General features: G+C 44.6%; 1 protein-coding gene across 5 annotated transcripts in view; it reads right to left on the bottom strand.

Moving 5' to 3' along the window:
* Positions 1-21,687, bottom strand: part of LOC138285015 (protein Aster-B) — a 405,970-nt gene that overhangs the window by 186,092 nt on the left and 198,191 nt on the right. The window contains exon 1 of one of the 5 annotated variants that reach the window (XM_069224432.1): positions 8,733-10,402. The exons of the other annotated variants lie outside the window; for them this stretch is intronic. Coding sequence (XP_069080533.1) covers positions 8,733-8,903 — 171 coding nt within the window. The 5' untranslated portion in view covers positions 8,904-10,402. Of the gene's footprint in view, positions 1-8,732; positions 10,403-21,687 lie in introns of those variants that run through there. 5 annotated transcript variants of the gene reach the window in all.

The raw sequence follows: 21,687 nt of genomic DNA, 5'->3' as shown, positions 1-21,687 counted from the left end.
CTGGTTCTGAACCTACTAGGGAAGTAGATCGCGGTGCTAGAAAAGATCACTACTAAAAATATGTCAGTTTTCTACTTTACCACAGTGGTGAGGGAAAAGCATTTTATAATTTGGATCGTAGGCTCATAACAAGTTGTCTGCCTTGTCTGTGGTACTAAAGTTTGGCATCTAAGAAAGAAAAAATGTATATACTCAAATCTTAAATCGGGTTATGTATGTGCTATATATAAAGTCAAGGGCATTCTTGGTTTTTAAGCACTGTTGTTAAGAACTCCAATCTTATCTCTGGGTTCCAGTCTATAAGCTACATATGGTACATTTTGAAACTTCTGGATTTTTTAAAAGCAGGGCCAAGGTATAAAAAATTGTCACATTCAATGTAAGAAGCAGAATTGATGTGTTCACTCTTTACAACAAGGAGCTACAAATGGCAAGACATAGGTAAAGGGACTGTAATCAACATGAGTAATTGAACATAGTGTTAACTTGATTTACCAAGGTCCAATATGAGTAAAAACCAGGCAGTGGGCTCGTAACTGACATGTTCAAGTAAATCACACTACAGTAGGGATCATTCAACTTATAGTCAGATAGCGGATGAGAAGGGGTGTATAGAAGTTTTGGCCTCAGTTGTAGGGCTCAATGGTTGTGTTCTGTTGAGGGTCACTGGCCTCTTAATACGGGTTGAATGGTAGACTGGCCTAATGCTCACCACTAATGGGCTGGACCACTCACTTTACTTTCAATGCTAACCCCAGCTCTGGTTATAATGCTGTTATTATAAAGGTTGACTTTCAGATACATACTCATTCCCAGGGACAGCCAAGCAACTTTAGCTACCCTGTCACTCTTCAGGTGGTGGACACACAGAAACATCTCTTCGCAAAGGCTGCACCTTTACCATGTTACCAGGGCGTAGAGTCGCGGTGGCAGTGAGGAAGGATATAGGGAAATCCCCATTCCTGCACTGAGGAGTAGGGGTACAGCTTCTCCCACCAACTTCGGCCTTCAGAGTTGAGTCCTACTGATTCTGGAATCCCACTGAGAAATTTCAAACTCCAAAGTGATACCCATTTGCAGGTCGTTTTGGCCTGATATTTCGAGGACATATGTTACTGGAGATATCAAGTAAGAACGACCCCTCTTTGGTCTGGCTGCCCATACTTAGTACTGTTCCAAGTGATTCCATATCAGCACTTCTCAGATTTCAGAAGAAGACTATGGGCCTTATTACGACCTTGGCAGATGGAATACTCTGTCACAAATGTGATGGAGTATCCCATCCTCCAAGCATTTAATAAGGCCCTAGTTGTCAAGAAACAAGACTTTGGTATGAAAATCTGACTTTCAACTAGCTGCTGAGGAAAAAGAGCTATAGTACAACTGGTTTGTACTTGAATTGTAATTCGAAATGTCCATTGAAGATGAAGATGAAGATGATGAGCAAGAATACAATTCAAAATAGTTAACAGGCAGACACCAGACAAGTGATGATAACCCAAGATTACATTTTAGTACAATCAGTTTTAAGAGAATGTAGTTGAACTCTGTAGAATCCCTCTTTCAGAATGGGTCCAAAGCTCTCCAAGAGATAATCCCTATCCTCGACTTCCATGAAATATTGCTCCACAATTTCACTGGTCCCTGGCAGGTCAATATGAAACAGCAGTGTGTCTCATAGACAAAACTTTGTACATCATTCCAGATGCACAGTAGCTGGGGCTCTGCCACAAGCTACGAACAGAAACTCGCCTTGCCAAAGTACTCAACATTTCAAGAGTTCATTTTCAAATGTTACTGCCCTCCCATCAGCACATAAACGGTCATTAACGTCCACTGATGAGGGAATAAAGCACTAATAAAAACTTGTCCACTTTCTCTGTCTGCTTTTGGTCACTGTTTCACACCCTAGTTGTACTAAGAAAGCAGATGAATAACAATATGCCAGTATTTTTTGCCTTCTGATTGGTTGAGGGAAATATCAGCATTTTGCAAATGGATTTAAATAACTGAAAATTTTGATTCACTTGTTTCGGTAGAGCCATGATGTTGAGACTACATTACACTGACAATCTAAGGAATCGATTTTTCCCATTACGAACTTATGATAGTCGCATTAAAAGCCAGAAGTACAATTTTAAGACATACACATTTGACTGAAAAGCGGGCACTGTTAGCCCTGTGATTAGAAGGTTCCATCCATCTATGATGCGACTTTACTTACTGCCACAACTGGTGAATCATTACGATTCAATCTGTGACGCCAACTTGGAGAACAGGTCCGGCTGGATAGGGGCGCCTCCGAGGTCAAACCGTGTGGGTGCTCTGAATTTCAACTACCCTAGGGAGTTGTAGCTCTGGTTCTAAACCAAATACTTTTGCTAGAAATTCAAAACACCTAAACTATTAATAAAATGAGTTAAAATTGATATTTCTAGATAAGACAAATAATTATGTCCTGGACCAGCTCCACACAAAAAGTCAACATTGAGCAGATGTATGACTCTCCCCCATGTGCGCTGTGTGGGTTAAGGCCTGTGCTATGTAGGTTGCCAAATGAACCAAATGCTCCACCGTTTTGTCAATGACAGGAGTCCTTCACTCTGTCAATAGAGAGCGCTAAACTACTAAACACCCACAAGCAAACACAGCACAGGTTTCAGATGTTCCAGCTTCGGGCTACAGCTTCAAGCAATAAGGAACTTCTACCCATTTGCCAAAGAGAAGCAAAACAGAAGGAAATCCCCTCCAGTAGGAAACAGAACTCGGGCTTCTCTCCAGAGTAAAATGAAAAGGGAAATAACACCCACTCTCTCCATCATGGAGGCCCTTCACATGGCAACTACCCACCTATTCTACTTTTCCAGTCAAGGTAAATACACACACTCTCTCTGCACAAATAACCATAAGATGGACCTCTCCAGCAACTAAGGAGAATACCGCAGAACCTATTTTTACTAAGGACATGCCACTATAAAAAAAGAAAACACTCAAAGTGGAAGCCAGAGTAGGAGAGAAACTAGAACATACCCTCCTTGTGTTTTAATCCTTTCTGGCACCAGAGCTGGGTCACAATCACCCAGGACAATTACACCCCAGTGAAATAGTCTGGGGGAAAGTATCACTTTCCTCTTGCAGTCAAATCCAGTACCACACCACAGCCACCCATAGATAACTACCTCACTAGAAGACAGCAAGGTCATTGTACATTGTTGTACATTGTTCTCTTTGGATGACCTTAAACTCTGTCCCCGGGTGCCACTTAATCATTGGCAAGCTAATAGACCCTTTCCACATAAACTAGAAAGTGTTATACAGCAGTTCCTGTCACCACTTCAGGCAGGAACGGTTGCCCTTTGGTACATGAGTGGAAATGTGTGAGAGAATGCGCAGACTGAGAAGTGCGCAGGCAGTAGCAACCCGAAGTGGCTACAAGGCATCATGATTCATGTTCCCAAACTCCTGAATATGTCAATATATTAGTGCATTATTTTGGGTCCAGGTGCAAAGATTGAGAGACTGACTCTATCACAGGCCTCAGTGCAGTAACAATAAATAGAGTGCATGCCATGCAGAAGTGCAGCGTTAAGGAGAAGGTGCAAGAGGGTAGCACAACAACACAAATATCACATCATCTGTGATGTAGCAGCTTAACAAAGGGAAGAAGCTGGTATCTTATTGGATAAAGGATACGGACTAAATCACTTGTGTTCCACTGCAGTGAAACACCATCACGGGATATGGTGCTCTATTAAAAATTACATGCCACGTCAATTATGTACTACTGCAGTGTACCATTGTGAAATAAGATGCAGAATGCTGCACGAGGAGGAACTGTGGCACAGCACCTGAGTTCTACCGACTTTAAAGGCCAGTACTGTTGGCTATTATCAAGCAGGTACTATCTACCAAGAACTCCCAATCTACTCAAAGTACTGAAGATGGTCTTAATGAATGAATAAAGAATCTAACTGGACTGCATCCATTTTTTAGCTTAATGTTACGCAAGAGCAACCATGACACACAGAAAATTATACAACACTTTGCAAGCCACTTAAGGAAAGCATTCTCAAGTTTACGAGTAGAGTTCAGCTTAAAACAAATCTATGTAAATAAGTCAGGGGTGTAAAACAGGAGGGCCACATTCATTCCTGTCGCTTAGAATATCCATATAAGACAAATGTGCACACAACTAATTTAAATGCCACTCATTTACATGGTCAGTAGCTATCCTTGGATCCATCCTCCTTTGAGATACGCTGGTCACCCCTGAAATCTGCAAATGTATTGGTGTAATCTTGTGAAACTGCATGGAAACATGTTGCCCCCGAAAAGGGGCATTTGTTTAAAAGTAAAAGGTCTGTATATAGTAGAGACGCTGTTGGCCAATGGTGTCCGTTGTAATGGAAGGATTTCAGAACCCATGCCAGATTTTCAGGATAGTCACTAAATATGTAAATGAGTACTATTTAAGTCCATTGTTTCATATGTGGATAGTTTGAAAATCCAGAATGCTTCCATCACTTATGGATCTATATTGGACAGTTCTGCTGAATTCAATGTAAGCTGGAACAGTGCAAGAGGGTTGAGGGGCTGCAGTGGTGTAGCAGTACCATGGGATAGGGCATGGCAGTGCTGCCCGAGGGAGCTTAGTACAGCCCTCTACTAAACAAACATGAGTACTCTGACTCACAAACTACGTGAGCTTTCCCCCAGTGTCGTAGCTCTTCCGGTCATAGGTTAGAATTATTGATTTCTTTATCAAGTAAATCAATGTTAGCCGGGTCTCTTGGATAAGGTAACTCTGTTTGGCAAATGTATGCTAACATATGAGAACATGACATCAGTGAATGCCGCAGAGGTCCCCCTGAACTAAGTTTGGCCCATCTACTGGATATTCGAAAGTGCCCCTTCCTTTTTCACTCCCACTTCTAGGAACAGATTCAGACTTGGTTTTTATTCCTCAGGTATATAGATGATATCAAGGTATTGCTGGAAGTTCGGGTGAGAGGGGCTGACTCTTACAGTGATGGCCTCCCAAGAGACTGCGATCTCATCAGGTGGAGGATGAATGGAAACTGCCTTACATTCAGATCCCTTATGATGGACCTTTCACTTGGTCACAACAAGTGCAATGTTTGGTATAGTAGCCTCTGGCTTAAGCTCTGTGAGATCCTGCTGCCCCTCGACAATTGCAATGCGAGTTTAAAGTATCCCTTTCATGGTGTGCATCTGAGCTTCATCAAATGCTCTTAAAGATGGAAAGACTGACAGATCGAGCTGCAGTTCAATATATATAGCTAATTGGTATTGACTGAGCAAGAAGGATAGTGACATAAACTAGGAAAAATTAGATTATATCTTTATATGCTCTCTCCCGTTGCACTTATTTCTGAATTCAAATATTGAAGGAGTTAAGAGATTGCAGAAGAAAACAGAGTTGACGTGCATAAGCCCTGGACTGAAACATCCCGCTTCACAGTAAAAAGTCCTCATCCCTCATAATCCTGTTTTGCTGGGAATCACACCAATTGGTTGTATGCCACATGCCCAAATGTAATTTCTCTTCCCCTTGTGCTTCTCCCTCTGCCAAATGCGCCTCAAGTTCCATTTCTCCCTCTCTCTCTCTCTCTCTGTCTCGTGTGCTGCTTGGTCTCACTTGTGTGCTTTCACCTCAGCCCCCTGCACTCCGTTGTGCTCTCTCGATTGTGTGCTTTATCTCCTATCACAGTCCAGTGCTATCCCTCATGAGCTGCTTTTGCCCCCATCCAGCTTTATTTTTTTTATTCTCCCATCCCTCACTGCTTCACATCACCCACTCCTCCGTACTCTCACCAGGGCTTTTTTTTGTTAATGGAAGATGCGCAGCAAACTGCCTGTGTTTTTCAGCCTTACAAAAAAGTCCTCTCTAACTACTCCGATTTCATTTTTTTTTTTATTTACGGAACTGTTTTGGATCGGTAAATTAAAAAAAAATAGGGCCAACTTCCTTTGGTAAGTGTGCACAAGCATATAGAAGCATGCAAGCATTTGCACGATGACTTTTAGGCGAGCATATGCTTTTATACATGCGTTAACCTGTAAAATGAGGGTTGCATATCCGAATATTGTGGTGAAAAATATCGCCTTACAAAGATATCATAGCCAATATGCTGACTACTACAGTATCATGAAGGTAAGTTCATATAGGTAAGTATATCTTTACTAATAATATCTCGAACAGATTGAGGCTATACATGTCAGCAAGGAGCATATATTTGGAGTTACAATTCTAACAGTACTCGTACTTACTTTTATATATTTACCCTTCAAGAGATTGTGGTAGTTCATAGTCTAGCTATAGTATTTGTGTAGGCCTTTATTTAAAACATGATATTCTGGTAGAAGTCAGCTTTGAGAGACCCAAGAGCATCCGAAACCAAAGCAACCAACATTAGAGGGGAGGTAATCAGAGGAGGGAACCTGAGTGGATGAGAGAGAAAGCTCAGTGGGGGCAGCGAGGGCAATGTATGGGTGAGAGTAGAAGTGTGGAAACGATGATGGAGCGGGCGAAGAGAACAAGAGAGAAAGTTGATAGAGCGGGGGTATGGTGGTGTGCACTTTCGAACCAATGCCTATGCAAACCTTTGCAGGAGGCAAGGGATTCAAGGGTCACTGGCACTAGACAAAGTGCTCTACCTCCCAAATCCTTGGCCACATTAAAATATTATTGCAGGGCACTCCACAAGGTCGTTCAGGGCATGTTCCATCTCCCCCTGTGCATTTCTTGTACGAATTTCAAGGTCCCCTTGTTGCAAGATGACAAAAGGTTCCTTAGATTCAAGAACTACGAACACTTCTCAACCACGCCAACATAGTATATCTCGGGAACTGGAAGTTCACTGTGTAGCCAGAAGAGTTTATTATAGGCGGAAGCAGACCTGGCTGTCCTCTGCTACTAAAATCTGCTTGGAGTCTAAGCAATGTAGTGCAATGTGACACAAATGTATTGCCTGCCTCTGATGCTATCAGGTGACAAAACCTTATGGGCACTCAAGCAGTGGTGAAAGAAGTGAAAGGAGGCCATGGGAGTCTAGAGTCATAGACAGCAGGGGGACAGGACTTATTATGGGCTGCCGGTAAGCTGTTTATGGCCAGGTCTTTACTAAGAACCAAAGCCTTCCATTGTAAAAATGTCACACGAACCACACATGGCAGTGAGCGAGGCAGTGTATCGAATTAACCTGACTCTCTCCAGTGTGTTTGGGGCAAATCAACGGAAATGCTGTATTTAAAACAATTTGTCCACAGAAGTGGAGGGAAGAGCTTCATGGCATGCAAACATTTCAGGAAACCTAATGAAGTACTACAGTTCCTCATGGTCTGCCATAGTTTCTGGGATCACTATTTCTCCAAAGTAGAAAAATATGTAGTACCTATGAAAAAATGTTGTTTGCCAGATACACACACATAAAAACTTGATAAACAGAAAGCAAACATTCATACGTCATAAGATGCAGAGAATATCCAACATGGTTTATCTTACTGAGTAAATGCTGATAGCATCAGTTTTAAATTCTGAGGAATTATTTATTGCCAGAATGTTTGAGTGCTTCTAGAACCCAATAAAATGTGTTGCCACTTTCGAGGTTGGCTCATCCAGTCCTAAAACGACCCTCTAGTGTGCATCCCAGTGAAAAATGCAGGAGTTCCCAAAAGGCCAGTCCGGCCTTACTTATAGAAAACAAGAGGGTCATGGTTTCGGGCAATTGGGAGAAAGAGCATGTTACAGGAGAAAGGACTACTTGGGAATGTGGATGCTTGGGAGGGAGAAAGAAAATCGTGATGGGAAGGAAGCTGCAGAGACTGAAAAAAAATGGTAAGAAGGAGAGAGCCAATAGAAGATAAGGTAAAGAGATCAGAGCGCTAAGCCTGAGGTGACATGGTTGGTGGAGGCAGCGGGAGATGTTGTCTAGAAATAAACAGCATCATAGGTGGTTTTCAGAAGATAGAGCAGTGCTGTGAAAATGGGCACAAACAGGAAGGCAGGACTGCAAGGGTTAGGTGGCCAACTGAAGGGAAAGAAAGGGTGCACATGGCATTGGTCCATCACAGAATACAAGACTGGAGGGGTGAGAGGCAGTTGGGATAGGGAGAGAAAGAGGACAGGTACTGGGTCAATTGCGACAACCCAATGTCTGCAACAAAAAATACAAATGCATTGTTTATCTGAAATAAATACCAGTTAAACTACCTACATGCAATATTTAAATTCTTGCAAAATAATTCCCCATTAAGGCAACCATTCGGTCTGGGCTAGTAATTCTGTCCTCCTTGAGCTACCAATGCCAACCTGTAATGGCGGACGTGGGTGTGAAGGAAAAATACAAAGCCGTATTCCAGTCCACGCGAAATAGGACCCTCAGTCTTAATTTGCCCTTATTATAAATCTAAATTTAGTATATTTGAGGACACGCTTTTGAAGTGGAATTCGCCACTTCTAGAAATGTTGCCATTTTTAGGTGGAGATATTAATTACATTTCAGAATCATTAGAGAACATATTCTTAATGTAGGTATTTGTGTGATAATATAATAGGTAATACTGATGTCTGAATTGAAACTGGAGACCTGTGGACACAGATGTAATGTGGGAGGTGATCGGGGCACAGTGGGAACTAGGATGTGTGTAGAGGTGTGGTTCTGAAGAGGTTGGGGAAGACAACAGGGCCAATTTGCATTGTTTTGACTCACCGCAGGGATGTCCTCAGACTCTGGGCCGCTCCAAGTATCATACTCCTGAGGGGTGTTCTGTAGCCTCTCCAGGTACCAAAGTAGGGCTGCCTGTTCTTCCTGCTGCTGGAAGAGAGTCCAGACCTCTCCGGGCTCTGCCATGCCTAGGGCGGTCTGGGTCCTGCGTGGCATAGTCAGCTTCTTTCCTCTGAATGCAACAGGGTCAAGGCTTCTGCCTACCACACCAGGCAACCACCATCCAACCACCCAAAGAACCACCCTGGTCAATATAATGTGGTCACCTTAGGACAGCCTCTGCCCCTCTCACCCTCCCCCTGACGGTGACTTCTCTGACCACCTGCAGAGGCGCTTCTAATGTCACCAGATGGAAGCTCCTCCTTCTAGTATGTGTGTCAGTAACCTGCGCACAGGGGATCCTCTCGTGGGGCTGTTGTCCTCAGAGGGTTTACAGCTTGGTGCCAGAGCAGAACACTCTTACTTTTTGACACATCGGATGATATTTCGTAAGAAAATGTCAGGCACTAAGAATGAGCCAGCTGGAGTACAGCACTGGCTGAGCAGTGCCCTCAGAAGAAACAGTCGGTCTGGTGCAGGTTTTTTTCAGGGATATGCAGACATGGGTCCTGGGAGAGATGGTTAAAGGACTCAGTCCTCCTTGGAAATGTCTACAGATCAGAAGTGCCCGGGCTCTGACAGCGTGGTGTGCAAGGACACCTCAGACCACCACAGTCCAGAAGTGCAGGTTCCAAAAACTAGCAACTATTGCTGACGAAGTCTGGATTTCCAAGACTTTGTTCGTCAGGTGGCTCAATGTCTCAATTGGTCGCTGTTCTCAATTTCACGAGGTCCGCGATCCCATTATCTCCTGATCCCTATCCAATTAAAGATGTCCGAGATCCCAGTAGCTGCCGATCGCTCTCAAACTCAAGAGGTTCGGGATCCCAGCACATTCTGATTGCTCTCTGTGGTATCAATAGCTGCAGTCTCAGAATTTCAGCTGCACAGTAACTTCCAGTTGTTCTCCACTGTTGCTGCAAAAAGTGTGAACTCAAATCGTATCTACTCCCTCTTCCCGCTGGAAATTAAGGCTCTCAGTAACTTCTAGGTACTTTCAGAGCTGTCACTTCCGAATCCCTGGACTCCCAACGACTTGCAGTTTCAGGTTCCCTAAGACACGTCAGACCCTCTTACAGTGCATATGTTCAGAAGTTGTGAATATTTCCCGCTCCAAAGACGTGGCCCCTTTCTGCATCCACAAACAAGTGTCCCTCTAACATTCCATGACTGTACGGGCCAACTCAACGTGTCTTTCCCGAGTGCGATCTATATGCCCCCTCTCATCCTATGCGCAGGGCCATGCTTCTCTTCCAGTGAGGCACACTGCCTCCCAGTGCCCCACGCACTCCTCCGTATCCCGGTGCACCAGTATACGGTCCCTTGTGCAATCAAGTACTGAACTTCTCTGCACTCGCAGTGGCTTCTCGCCCCGCCAGTGGTTTGACACCGCGCACCGTTTCTCGCTCTGGACCGACTCCAGTGTCTTTGTTCCTCAGCAATGCCCTTCTTGTTTCAGAGCTGTGCTGAGGATCTCCGTGCCCCCGACACCCCTGCGGGGGAGGGGCGCCTCACACACCCTTCTCCTTTGCTCTCGTATCGGCGCAGCTCCCCACCCTCTGTAAATATCCGAGGAGATCGTATCCTGACGGACGGATGCACAGACCAATCCCGTGCATTCACTTGCTGTCCCCGCCCCGCCTAGCCCATGTGGGGTCAACGAACTGCAGTAACCCAGCTGCCGCAGATGTTTCATCCACTCGAAAGTTGTTTGGGAGAGAAAAACAAGACCCTCTCTTCTGTGGATGAGGGTGACGCCTCTCGCTTGTCTGCAAAGAGGCTCAGGGGCTACGCAAGTCGACAAAAACCAGCTGAAGCTGCAAGGAGATGCAGAGCCCTTTTACGACGCACCAAGCAAAACTTTTAATTCTTTTAGACGCCTTCACTCGTTAGGCAGGCCGATCAACAGCTATATAAGTGCGATATATAAAATAAAGTAAGCGCTCTGGCACGCTTTTCTGCCTCAGACATTGCAGGTTAATTTATAATTACATAATTTATGACCTAATGCAAACAAAAATCTATACAATCAGTAGTACTGGAGAAATGCAATTTTAAAAGATTAAGTGAAAATAGTGCCTAGAAGCACCAAGTGGCAGCTGTGGTTATGTGGTCTTGCCAGATCACAACAAGTCACATGTTCAGACCTATTGCATGGGCCAGATACAGGGAACAGAGTACCTTAAATTCAAGTCACGCAGCATTATAAGTTCTTGCGTCAGAGATGCTGCTGTTGCGAGGAGCTGCGAGGCTGCAATGTGGCATCCTGTGTCGTCCTAAAAGATGCCATTAACGAGGTGCTTGTGATGCAAAGTCCTGCACTGAAGCTGCGTTATGCTCCTGTGGTTCTGCAGAAGCTGCAGGGCTGCATTGCGAAGTCAGACATCAGGGATGTGTCGTCCTGCAATGTTCTGAAGTGGAGCTACAAGGAGTTGCATTGAGCTGCATTGGTTCTCTCTGCAGCATCACAGCTGGGCTGGCAGAGCACGTTCAGGCCCCCTTCCAAGAGTACAGGACTATGGTGGCACCTGTTGTGGGGCAAGACTCATAGCAGGTGCTGGGTTCAAGGTGGTTGGAGCCTTTTGTATCCCAGAGGCTATGATCAGGAGGCCAGCCAAATAGCCCTTGAAGTCTCTCTGGTAGTCCTGGAACCAACATCAAGCAGCTCCAGTCCTTTCACTCAGGCGGCAGTGCAGCAGGGCTACAGTGTGGCAGTCCTTCTGGCAGAGCAGCACAGCAGTTCTTCAGAGTTTGGTCTAAAGGCCCATTATTTCTACCTGGTGCCCACTTTGAAGTAGGAGAAGTTTCTGGAGTCCCCCCTCCCCAAAGAGATGTTTGGAATTACCTGCTTCCATGTCTTGGGGCTAGCTTGTTTGGTGACACAAAAAACTAGTGTCACAATCCTTTGCTGATTGTGCTCAGCCGAGCCTTTGTGATGTGCAAGTGTGGTAGGTGACAGCTCCTCCCCCTTATCAAATCAGAGGTAGTCCATCCTGCCAGCACATATTCTGCTTTGTCTCACTGTCTGGGAGCAACTGCCAGTAACATATAGTCATGAAACCCAGGATACAGGCACTAACTGGTGCAAAAATTGCAACTTTCTAAAAGTGGCATTTTCAGAATTGTGACTTAAAATCTGACTTTAGCATTGAAGGGGGTTTTAATTACAATTCTTTAGACACCAAACTTGACATTCCCACCTACTCACAATTGAAAGATATCAGTAAATAAATGTAATAAATTAACCCACTGTTATCCTATGGGAGAGGTAGGCCTTGCAGTAGTGAAAAACGAAATCAAGGTTTTTTTTTTAACAGGACATGTAAAGGTTTAAAGTACATAGCCAATTTTTTAAATATACTGCACCCTACACTATGGGCTCTTTAGGGCCTACCCTAGGGATGACATATGCATTAAAAAGGAATATTTAGGCCTCCCAAAAGGTTTCTTTTGCCAGGTCGAAATGGCAGTTTAAAACTGCACACACAGGCTGCAATGGCAGGACTGAGATATGTTTAAAGGCTACTTTAGTGGGTGACACAATCAGTGCTGCAGGCTGCCAGTAGCATTTAATTTATAGGTCCTGGGTAAATGTAGTACCTTTTTACTAGGGACTTAAAAGTAAAATAAATGTGCCAAATTGAGTGTAAGCCAATTTCACCATGTTTGTTGGGGGGGGGCACAAACATTTTAGCACTGGTTATCTGGGGATAACGTGTGCAGAGTCTTAAGGCCAACAAAAATAAGATCAACAAGGAGTGGAGGAGTAAGGCAAAAAGGCAAAAAGTTTGGAAGAAGACCACCCAAAAGCTGACAGTTCTAATAGAGTAGAACAAGAAGAGATGAATTTCTAGTGTCAAGAAAGCAAAACTGTTTATCACAATCTGTAGAATTGCAGTCTTGGTGCTGTAGCCTTGCCTGAATTGAGGCTGGAGTGTCGACACAGTTGTTAGCGTGAATGTGGGACAACAGTTGGGAGGCTACACAGCTTTCAATCACCTTATCTAAGAACAAAAGGGTGGACACTGGAGGGGCATTGTTAAAATAATTAGAGGGTCCAATGATTATTTTTTAATAAGGGGAGAAATTTGGCCATATTTTAGATAGTCTGAGAATTTACCCTATTCAAGGGAGAAGATGACAAAGGTGGACCAAACAGTAGGTAACTGTTCGGTGCGGCCTTTACTGATGGAGCCAAGGATAGTGTTGGAAAGATGGTTTGAGGGATTTGCCTTGGATATGGTCAATAATAGTTCTGCCTGAAACTAGGGAGAAAGAGGACTATGGATATTGTTTTTTGCAAGGAGAAGCCTGCTTGGCTTTTATGTGCAGAAAAGCAAAACAACCAAAACAACACACACAAGGCTAAGGTCCTTTACTTCGGTGTACCACTCAATGATCCAGCTTACTGTGATTTGTTTCACAATTACTGATAAAGTCTGAGGGCCAAGTCAAGAAGACAACCTGACCCCCTGAGAAAAATTTGGAGCTGAGACAGGTTTCAATGGATGAGAGGTATACAACTTCCACTATCATCTTCCACTGACATGTATCAGTCATCTTCCACTGACATACATATTCCACTTGTATGGTCAGACAACTAAGCTATCCCATCCTCGGTTCCTTATCCCAACATACGGGGATCCCTCACCGTGCCCAGACAGTGCAAACACACCGGTGGACAAAAGTGACCACTTCCAGCTTTACCAACTTTTAAATGATAGCGGACCCAGTTTGGCCGGCGGTCACATAGGAGACAATCTCCTTTTGGAAAGCTGGATGGTAGGCGCCCTAGATCAAATTGCCCCTCTGACCCAACGATCAGTTGGAAGACAGAAACCATCTGCAGAATGGCTTACTGAGGAACTTATAGGGATGAAAATGAATTGTAAGCATCTTGAACGCCACTGGTGGAAGGCATATGATCCTGACAGAAAAACAATCTATTTGGCTGCGTTCAAACAGTATCATGGGCACAGCAAGTATGTTCATCTGGATTAATACTCCAATAAAATTCTTTCTGCACAGAAATCCTCACAAGAAATGTTTGACATTGTAAAATCTCTTACATTTTAGTCCCGAGTCTCAGCATCCACCAAACCCTCAGAGGAGGGCTGTTATTCCATTGATTAGTTCTTTTTGGAGAAAGTGGTAAAGATTTATGACTCCTTCCCAAAGGAGGCTATAGAATTTGCATATCTGAATACATGGTTTGAACCTACGAATGATAGCTCAGTGCTGCTGCAGTTCAAACCGATTGAATCTGAGGAGATGCCTGCTTTGTTGAGGTCTATCAAGTCGGGCTCTGAGCTCGACCCAGTATCACCTGCTGGACTGGAATGAGGAAAGGAAGCAGTATTGCCAATGGTCCATCAACTACTTAATAGCTCCATGTCAGTGTGCCAAGACCCAAAAAAGTGGAAGCACAGGATGGTAGTTCCCTTGCTTAAGAAGTAATTGCTGGATCCTACTAATCCAGAAAATTACCAGCATGGCTCTGTGCTGCCATTTTTGGTCACAGTCATCGAGAAGCATGTAAACTGACAGCTCTCTCAGTTCATTGAGTCTAATGAGCTTCCCTATAGGACAGAGTCAGGGTTCCAAACGTCCTTTAATTGTTGGCCTTGGAATCCATTGAACAGATTTTGGATGCAGGAGTAACTGTTGTGCTTTTGATGTTAGACCTCAGTGCGACATTCAGCGCTGTATTGCATAACCTGCTCATTAAGCATTTGTGGAGTTGCGGGGTCAGACATATGATCCTACAGTGGGTGGCTTCCTTTCTTCAGGGACCCACATTTCAGGTGTGTCAGAAACCATACTATTTGAAAGTGTTCAATCTGCAGCAGGGAATACCTAAGGGCTCCTCCCTGAGTCCAACATTATTTAATTTATATATGCTCCCCCAGCTAAGATAATAGAACATCATGGATTTACAATAATCACCTACGCTTATGACACTCAGCTAATCATCACACTTTCCCAGGATTCTGAAAATACGGCTACTTCTCTGAGGTCATGCTTGGAAGATGTGGTTTGGTGGTCGGAACAACATTTTTTGCAGCTGAACGCAGGGAAGACAGAGGTTTCGGTCCTGGGCAAACAACCCAATATTTGGTCAACCTCTTGGTGGCCTCAAACCCTCAGCCCATTACCCAGCCCTAAGCCCAACATTAAAAACCTGGGTATATGATTACATCATAAACTGTATTTTGACAGCCAAATTACAGCACTGGCAGGGATATGGTTTGGAGTATTCAAAACCATGAAACAGATACTGGAGGTGATCCCAGAAACTGCACGGAAAACTGTGGTCCAGACCTTGATTCTTTTCAGGATGGACTACTGTAAAGTGTTATATCTGGGGGTGTCACAGTCTCACATGCTGTATCTGCAAGGAGTGCAGAATGTGGTGGCTCGTTTGCTACTCAATCTCCCAAAGTGTGTCTCAGTGGGATCCTCACTTGCTTAGTTACATTGGCTCCCAGTGAGGCAGATGCTCTCCTTTAAGGCATTCTGCTACTGTTATAAAGCTTTGACAAACAATGACCCTCAGTATATAACCCTTTTAGTCAACTCCGATACTCCTCTGAGGAATCTTAGATTCTCAAGGGCGAGTAGAGTCTGGATCCCGAAAGTGAAAAGAGTGCACCTTGGTGGCAGCTCTTTTAGCTTTCTAGGTGCGAAGCATTGGAACTCGCTGCCTCTATCTGTTCAACAGGCCCTGTCAGAACGTCTCTTTAAAAAGAGATCGAAAACGTGGCTGTTTAGAAATAATTGATCTGTGTCATTTGATAGTGTGTAGTATACAGGAGCCTGGAATGCAGCACTTGGACAATTTGTCTCAAACTAGCTATGCGCTTTATAAGACTCTCTATTATTATATGTACCTGGAAAGAAGCTGCAGACTCAGTTCTATTATGGAAGTGAATGAGCACAAAATAGTAATTTATCTCAAACTTCATGTGAAAATAGATACCACTGCTAATATGGAAGTATGTTACTAGTTTGTTAAGTACATACAGTAGTGGATACAGAAAAGTAAGACATGCAAGAAAGCACTGTACATTGAAAGTGCACATAAATGTGGACACAGAAATGTAAAACCTGTACAAGAACACATTTATCAGGTAAAACACAATGATGCTGATTATATAAACAAGTAAACAAATACATAGATAGCTATTAATTAGGCAGAGTTGGGCGACTCTTTAAGATGGTGTGTATTGAGGGGATAGAACAGTCTTTTTGTTTTTAGCACCTGGAAGGATGTTGGGAACTGAGTGGTCACTTTTCAGGTCTGGGTTGTGACAGCATAGCTATTTATGAGACGCACTGCTAATAATATTCCTATATTGGACTTTGAGTCTGCCCCGTTTAAACAATGGTTTTCTTCGACTAGTCTCTTTTAGTCATTGGTTAGAGACTTTGTCAATCACATCTTGGCTCAGTAGTCAGAAGTAAACCACTATCAGCTAATGCCATTGGCTGGTTGAGTGTATCCTTCTCCCTCTCTCTTCTAGAATGCTTAAAATGAACTGCATGAGGGCTACTTTGTAGCAATATCTCTCTGTTCATTTGTATTGGCTCCCTCCTATGTGCCTCACTTTAATGTGTTAATGAGGTATACAATAGCACATTAAACCCAGACCTATTAGCTTTGCCAAAGGTTCTTGATGGACTCGTTGCTGGTAAAAACAGGTGTCTTCCCACATCAGACTTCAATCAATCAGTCAATCAATCAGTTTTTGTAAAGCACAGCTACTCACCCGTGAGGGTCTCAAGGCACTGGGGAGGAGGAGAGGGCCTCATCCGAAGAGCCACACCTTGAGGTTCTTCCTGAAGATGGTGAGCAATGGACTTTGTCTGAGGTGCAGGGGGAGGGCGTTCCAGCTCTTTGCTGTGATGTAGGGGAAGGATCGTCCTCCGGCGGTGGTTTTACAAATGCAAGGGATGGTGGCCAGGGCCATCTGGGCGGAGCAGAGGGATCTGGCGCGGGGTGGAAGGAGACGCAGTGGTTCAGGTACGCTGGTCCTGCGTTGTGTATGGCCTTGTAGGTGTGGGTGAGTAGCTTGAAGGTGATTTGTTTCTCGACCAAGAGCCAGTGAAGGGTCCTCAGGTGTTCGGGAGATGTGTTCTTGGCGTGGGAGGCCAAGGAAGAGCCTGTCGGCAGCATTCTGGATGAGTTGTAGCATTTTTATCTTTCTAGTCGAGGTGCCAGCATACAGGGCGTTGCCATAGTCAAGCTTGTTTGTGACTAAGGTGTGGGTGACTGTCCTTCGACAGTCTGCTGGGATCCATCTGAAGATCTTCCGAACTTTGTGGAGGGAGTTGAGGATGATGCCTAGGTTGTGGGCATGCTCAGTCGTTGGGGCGCTGAGGGATGTGGGCCACCAGGAGTCGTCCCCAGCTGAGGTGGCTTTTCCGAAGATGATGAGATCAGACTTGTCGCAGTTGAGCTTGATGTAGCTTTCTCTCATCCAGGTGGTGACAGCTTCCATTCCTGAGTTGAAGTTCCTTTTGGCTATGCCCGGGTCCTTTGGTGAGGGAAAGGATGAGTTGTGTGTCATCGGCATATGACATGATGTTCATACCGTGGCATCTGACGACGGCTGCGAGAGGGGCTATGTATACATTGAACAGTGTGGGACTCAGTGAGGATTCTTGGGGGGACACCGCAGTTGACTCCTGTGGGTCTGGATGTGTAGGGTGGGAGTCTGATCCTCTGCGTCCTCCCGGAGAAGATGGAGTGGATCCATTCCAGGACTCTTCCACGGATTCCTGTGTCGTGGTGTCTGGTGCGAATAGTGCTGTGGGAGACCGTGCCGAAGTCTGACCCTCTGCGTCCTCCCGGAGAAGATGGAGTGGATCCATTCCAGGACTCTTCCACGGATTCCTGTGTCATGGTGTCTGGTGCGTAGAGTGCTGTGGGAGACCGTGTCGAAGGCTGCTGAGAGGTCGAGGAGTATGAGCGCTGTGGTGTGACCATGGTCTAGGAGTAATTGGATGTCGTCGGTGGCTGCCAGGAGGGCTGTCTCCAGCTGTGGTTGCTGGAGAAGCCGAACTGGGAGCTGTCCAGGGAGTTGTCGGCCTTGATGAAATTCCGTAGTTGTGCGTTGATTGCTTTCTCCAGTACTTTGGTGGGGTAGGATATCACCGAGATGGGCCGGAAATTCTTTAGTTCTGATGGGTTGGCCGAAGGTTTCTTCAGGAGAGGGCATGTTTCAGCATGTTTCCAGTCCGTGGGGAAGGTGCCAGTGTTGATGGAGCAGTTCATTGTGTTCCAGAGCTTGAGGGCAATGGATGCGCTTGCTCTGATGTATATGTAGTGTGGGCAGGGGTGCGTGGGGGCTCTGGAGTGGGTGCTGTTCATGATGCTGACTGTTTCCTCTGTGGTGAGCGTGGACCAGCTGTGGATGGTCTTGGTGGGTTCTGGGGGGTGGGTCGGTCACAGGTTCCGGTGCCAGGATTTTCCAGGAGGAATTTGTTGTAGATGTCCTGGATCATGCGGCAGAAAAAGGTGGTGAGTTTGTCTCAGAGGTCCTGTGACGGGGGATGCTGGTGGCTGCGGAAGGAGATCTGTGAACTCGTTGTTGACTGAGAAGTGTTCCTTAGAGTTGTGTGTGGAGGAGTTGATGCGCTCCCTAAGTGCATCCTTCCTTGCGTTCTTGATTTTTTGGCGGTGGGCGGTGGGTGCCGGTCTGAAGGAGGTGAGTTCTTCGCTGGTTTGGCTGTTTCTCCGTTTTTTATCTAGACGTCTGCGGGTACGCTTTGGTTCTTGGAGTACAGTGGTGAACCAGCTGGCTTTCTTAGGTATGCATTTGGCCGATGTCAGTCGGAGGGGGCTAGAGTGTCGGCGCATTCGGTGATCCATGCTTTGAGATTGCGTGCTGCAGTGTTGGCGTCATCGGAGAGAGGAGGGCGGGATTAGGTGAGAGATGAGGTGAGTTGCTCTTTGGTGATTTTATTCCATTTCCTGTGGGGGGCTGTGGGGGTGCGGCTGCTTGGTATGGTAATTGTGAAGTGTATGCAGTGGTGGTCGGCCCAGTCTGGGGTGGATGTTGCATGTAATGATCATTCCAGGTTCTGGGTGCTTAGCTGAAGACTTCTTGCTGATACGTTTTTTCGATTTTGTATTTCTTGACTTTTGGTTTGGTAATGAGGTAACTCTTACTGGTGTGCTGTTCCCCAATGATGTTCATTCTCTCAGCCAGGAAGAGTTTGTACTGATCACAGATGATTTACAGGTTATGAAGCAGGTATTCAGGTCCGGCTTGGAGGGGTAGGGAGTGAAGGTCAACAGGGAAGGTTAACAGTTCACTTCACATATCTTTAGATGAGGCATGGTCTGGAGGCTATGTGGATTAATGCATCCTTGATCTTTGTTTTACCTGATGGTTTTAAATCTCGACAGGTTCACTTAGCCTTTCACCATTCAAAGTTGATAAATGGGCCCTATTGAGCTGGGTAACAATAAACATCTGTTATATAGCACCATGCTGCCCCAAGGGGTAAATACAAGCTTTGCAGATACCTATTATGCTATGTTAGACACTATTTCTGAAGTCCATCATCTGTTGAGGTCATCGAGCAACTCATCTCCAGGTAAGCAGCCATTTAAAAAAATATTATTTTTCCTTGAGTCTATTGCGACTCAGTTTTAGGGTTCAATAGATGATGGGAATTAACCCTCTTCAAATTGGAATGCATTCTGGGATTCTGAGTTGTAGAGCTTGGTGAGACAATTGTGACTTTGTTTTTGGTTCAAGGGATAATGGGAATTAACCTCCTTCCAAATGCAAGGCATTCAGGGATTGATTCTGTGTTACAGACCTGGGAGCAGAAATTGATGTACATTTTGTATTATAGACCTGGTGCATGGTACCCTCAACTGAACTTTTGATGGATAATACCAAAGCAGCAATGGCGTTGAGTTTGTTATGGTCCAACACTGTTATAAGCAACCCATACGACATCCACTGCAGATCTTTCTGGAGGGTATCTCTGTATTCTGGATATAGTGTGCCAGTGTCTTCACTTTGTTGCGATCTGGGCAAAGTATTTCTCAAAGTGCCAACAAGTGAAGGTGTGCTGCTCAGGCATTAGCACTATCTATGGAGCATAATTAAGTACAGATTACAAGCTTGAGAAAGAGGGCTGAGGGATGAGTGAGTGAAAAAACCTTCTTTGGACAACTGAGGACAGAAAATCAGAATCCTGATAAGACCATACGTGATGTTCCAAATACTTCTCAAGACTAGGCCGGGGTGAAACTTTTATTACACTGATAACATTTACAAAATTCCTGAGTTTTCCTTTAAACGAATTTGGCAAAACATCGAGAAATTCCATACTAAGTAGCTTTGTGAAATTGTTTTTATTAAGTGAGTGCACACTCAGCAAAGAAAGTCTTACGAGATACCAGTGGAAGACTAGTTAGCACGTAAATGTATTGGTGAGAAAAATTGTGTGTTTGAATAATTCTCCCGACATATCTCACAAGACATTTGTATGCCAGATATGAAATTGCTTATAAAAAAAAGTTTCTCAAGATATCACTTAACCGCATGTTTGCTCTCAGCGTAGTTTTAGATAATTTCACTATATTTCCATGAAATAATGCACAATTTTTAACACACTTAATCTAGACTGTTCTATTTTGCTCTGTCTACCTCCTCTCAAACTATAACCACAGCTCGAAGCCACAACCACTTATGGCCGTGTTATTAGCCAGCATTGCGGATATTGCTTACAGGCCTACGTGGAGGATACCTGCTCTGTTATTGACCCTTGCTTGTATTATATATATTCCATCCCTTTCACAAACGTCGATGCCTGCATCTGTAACCCACATGTTGTTGCAAAGTGCTTCTAAAATGAAATTAAAGTAAATCAAGATAAATTAAAAATAAATAAGATGCCAAAAACTGATCTTGGCACTAGGATCTGTATGAAATCGGAGCGCAATCACCAAGAGTAGGTTGCTTATAATATTTGGTAGGACCGAGGAAGAATACGTTTCATGAATAGCCAGATAGGTGACTGACTTTGACCCTTTCCCACTAAAGGCCCTGCTGTGCGAGGAAATTGGCCAGTCACATCCTAGGAGATGAAGAAAAGGGCAGGGCCAGGACCAGTCTGGAAATCAAAGAAGCGCTGTAAAATGTGTGGAGTCAAAACAAGGCCAGCAAGGCTGACCCTCTCCTAAGTCTGTTCGGTAACTGGGGCATTAGAGTGCAAAATGAGGTTTTCTCAAAATCAGTTTTTGAAAATGCGGCTAATGTTTTGCATTTCAACTTCAAGTTTCCACTATGTTTAGGAGATTTATTCCTCTGCTGCTGCTGCAAAACTGTCTCTCGTTGCAGCAACCCTCCTGGAAAGTCTCTACAACCCCATGGCCTAATTGGGCCATGGCCAGGCCTTTGTTAGACAAGAGCGTTCGAAGTTTGGCAACAAAGAGCAGGGTTCAGAAACATCAGTCGGGCATGGGCACTCTCCTGATCCACTAATACAACAAGAAGCACCAGCCCTGGATTACAACAGCCCAGGTGAGGAAGGGAGGTAAGGTAACTATTAACCTTACTGCAAACAAGCGGAGATGGGACAGGGCGGCACTCCCCTGTTAGTAGTGAGGGATGGATCGAAAGAGAAAAGCAACCACGAAGGCGGGGTTGGTGGTTAGTGAAACTGCACTTATATTTGACTTGAGTTGTGTGAAAGTATCTCCAGGAAGAGTGGGAGTGAACAAAATAGAGACTTTATGCAAAGCTGAACCATAAAGAATAGGGAAGCACTGTCTTTCAGAAGCCCTTTAGGAAGCTGTAACAAAACACCATCAAAC

Source organism: Pleurodeles waltl, chromosome 3_1 (assembly GCF_031143425.1).
Source record: "Pleurodeles waltl isolate 20211129_DDA chromosome 3_1, aPleWal1.hap1.20221129, whole genome shotgun sequence".
Taxonomy (NCBI): Eukaryota; Metazoa; Chordata; class Amphibia; order Caudata; family Salamandridae; genus Pleurodeles; species Pleurodeles waltl.
This window is presented reverse-complemented; position numbering and strand designations above follow the sequence as displayed.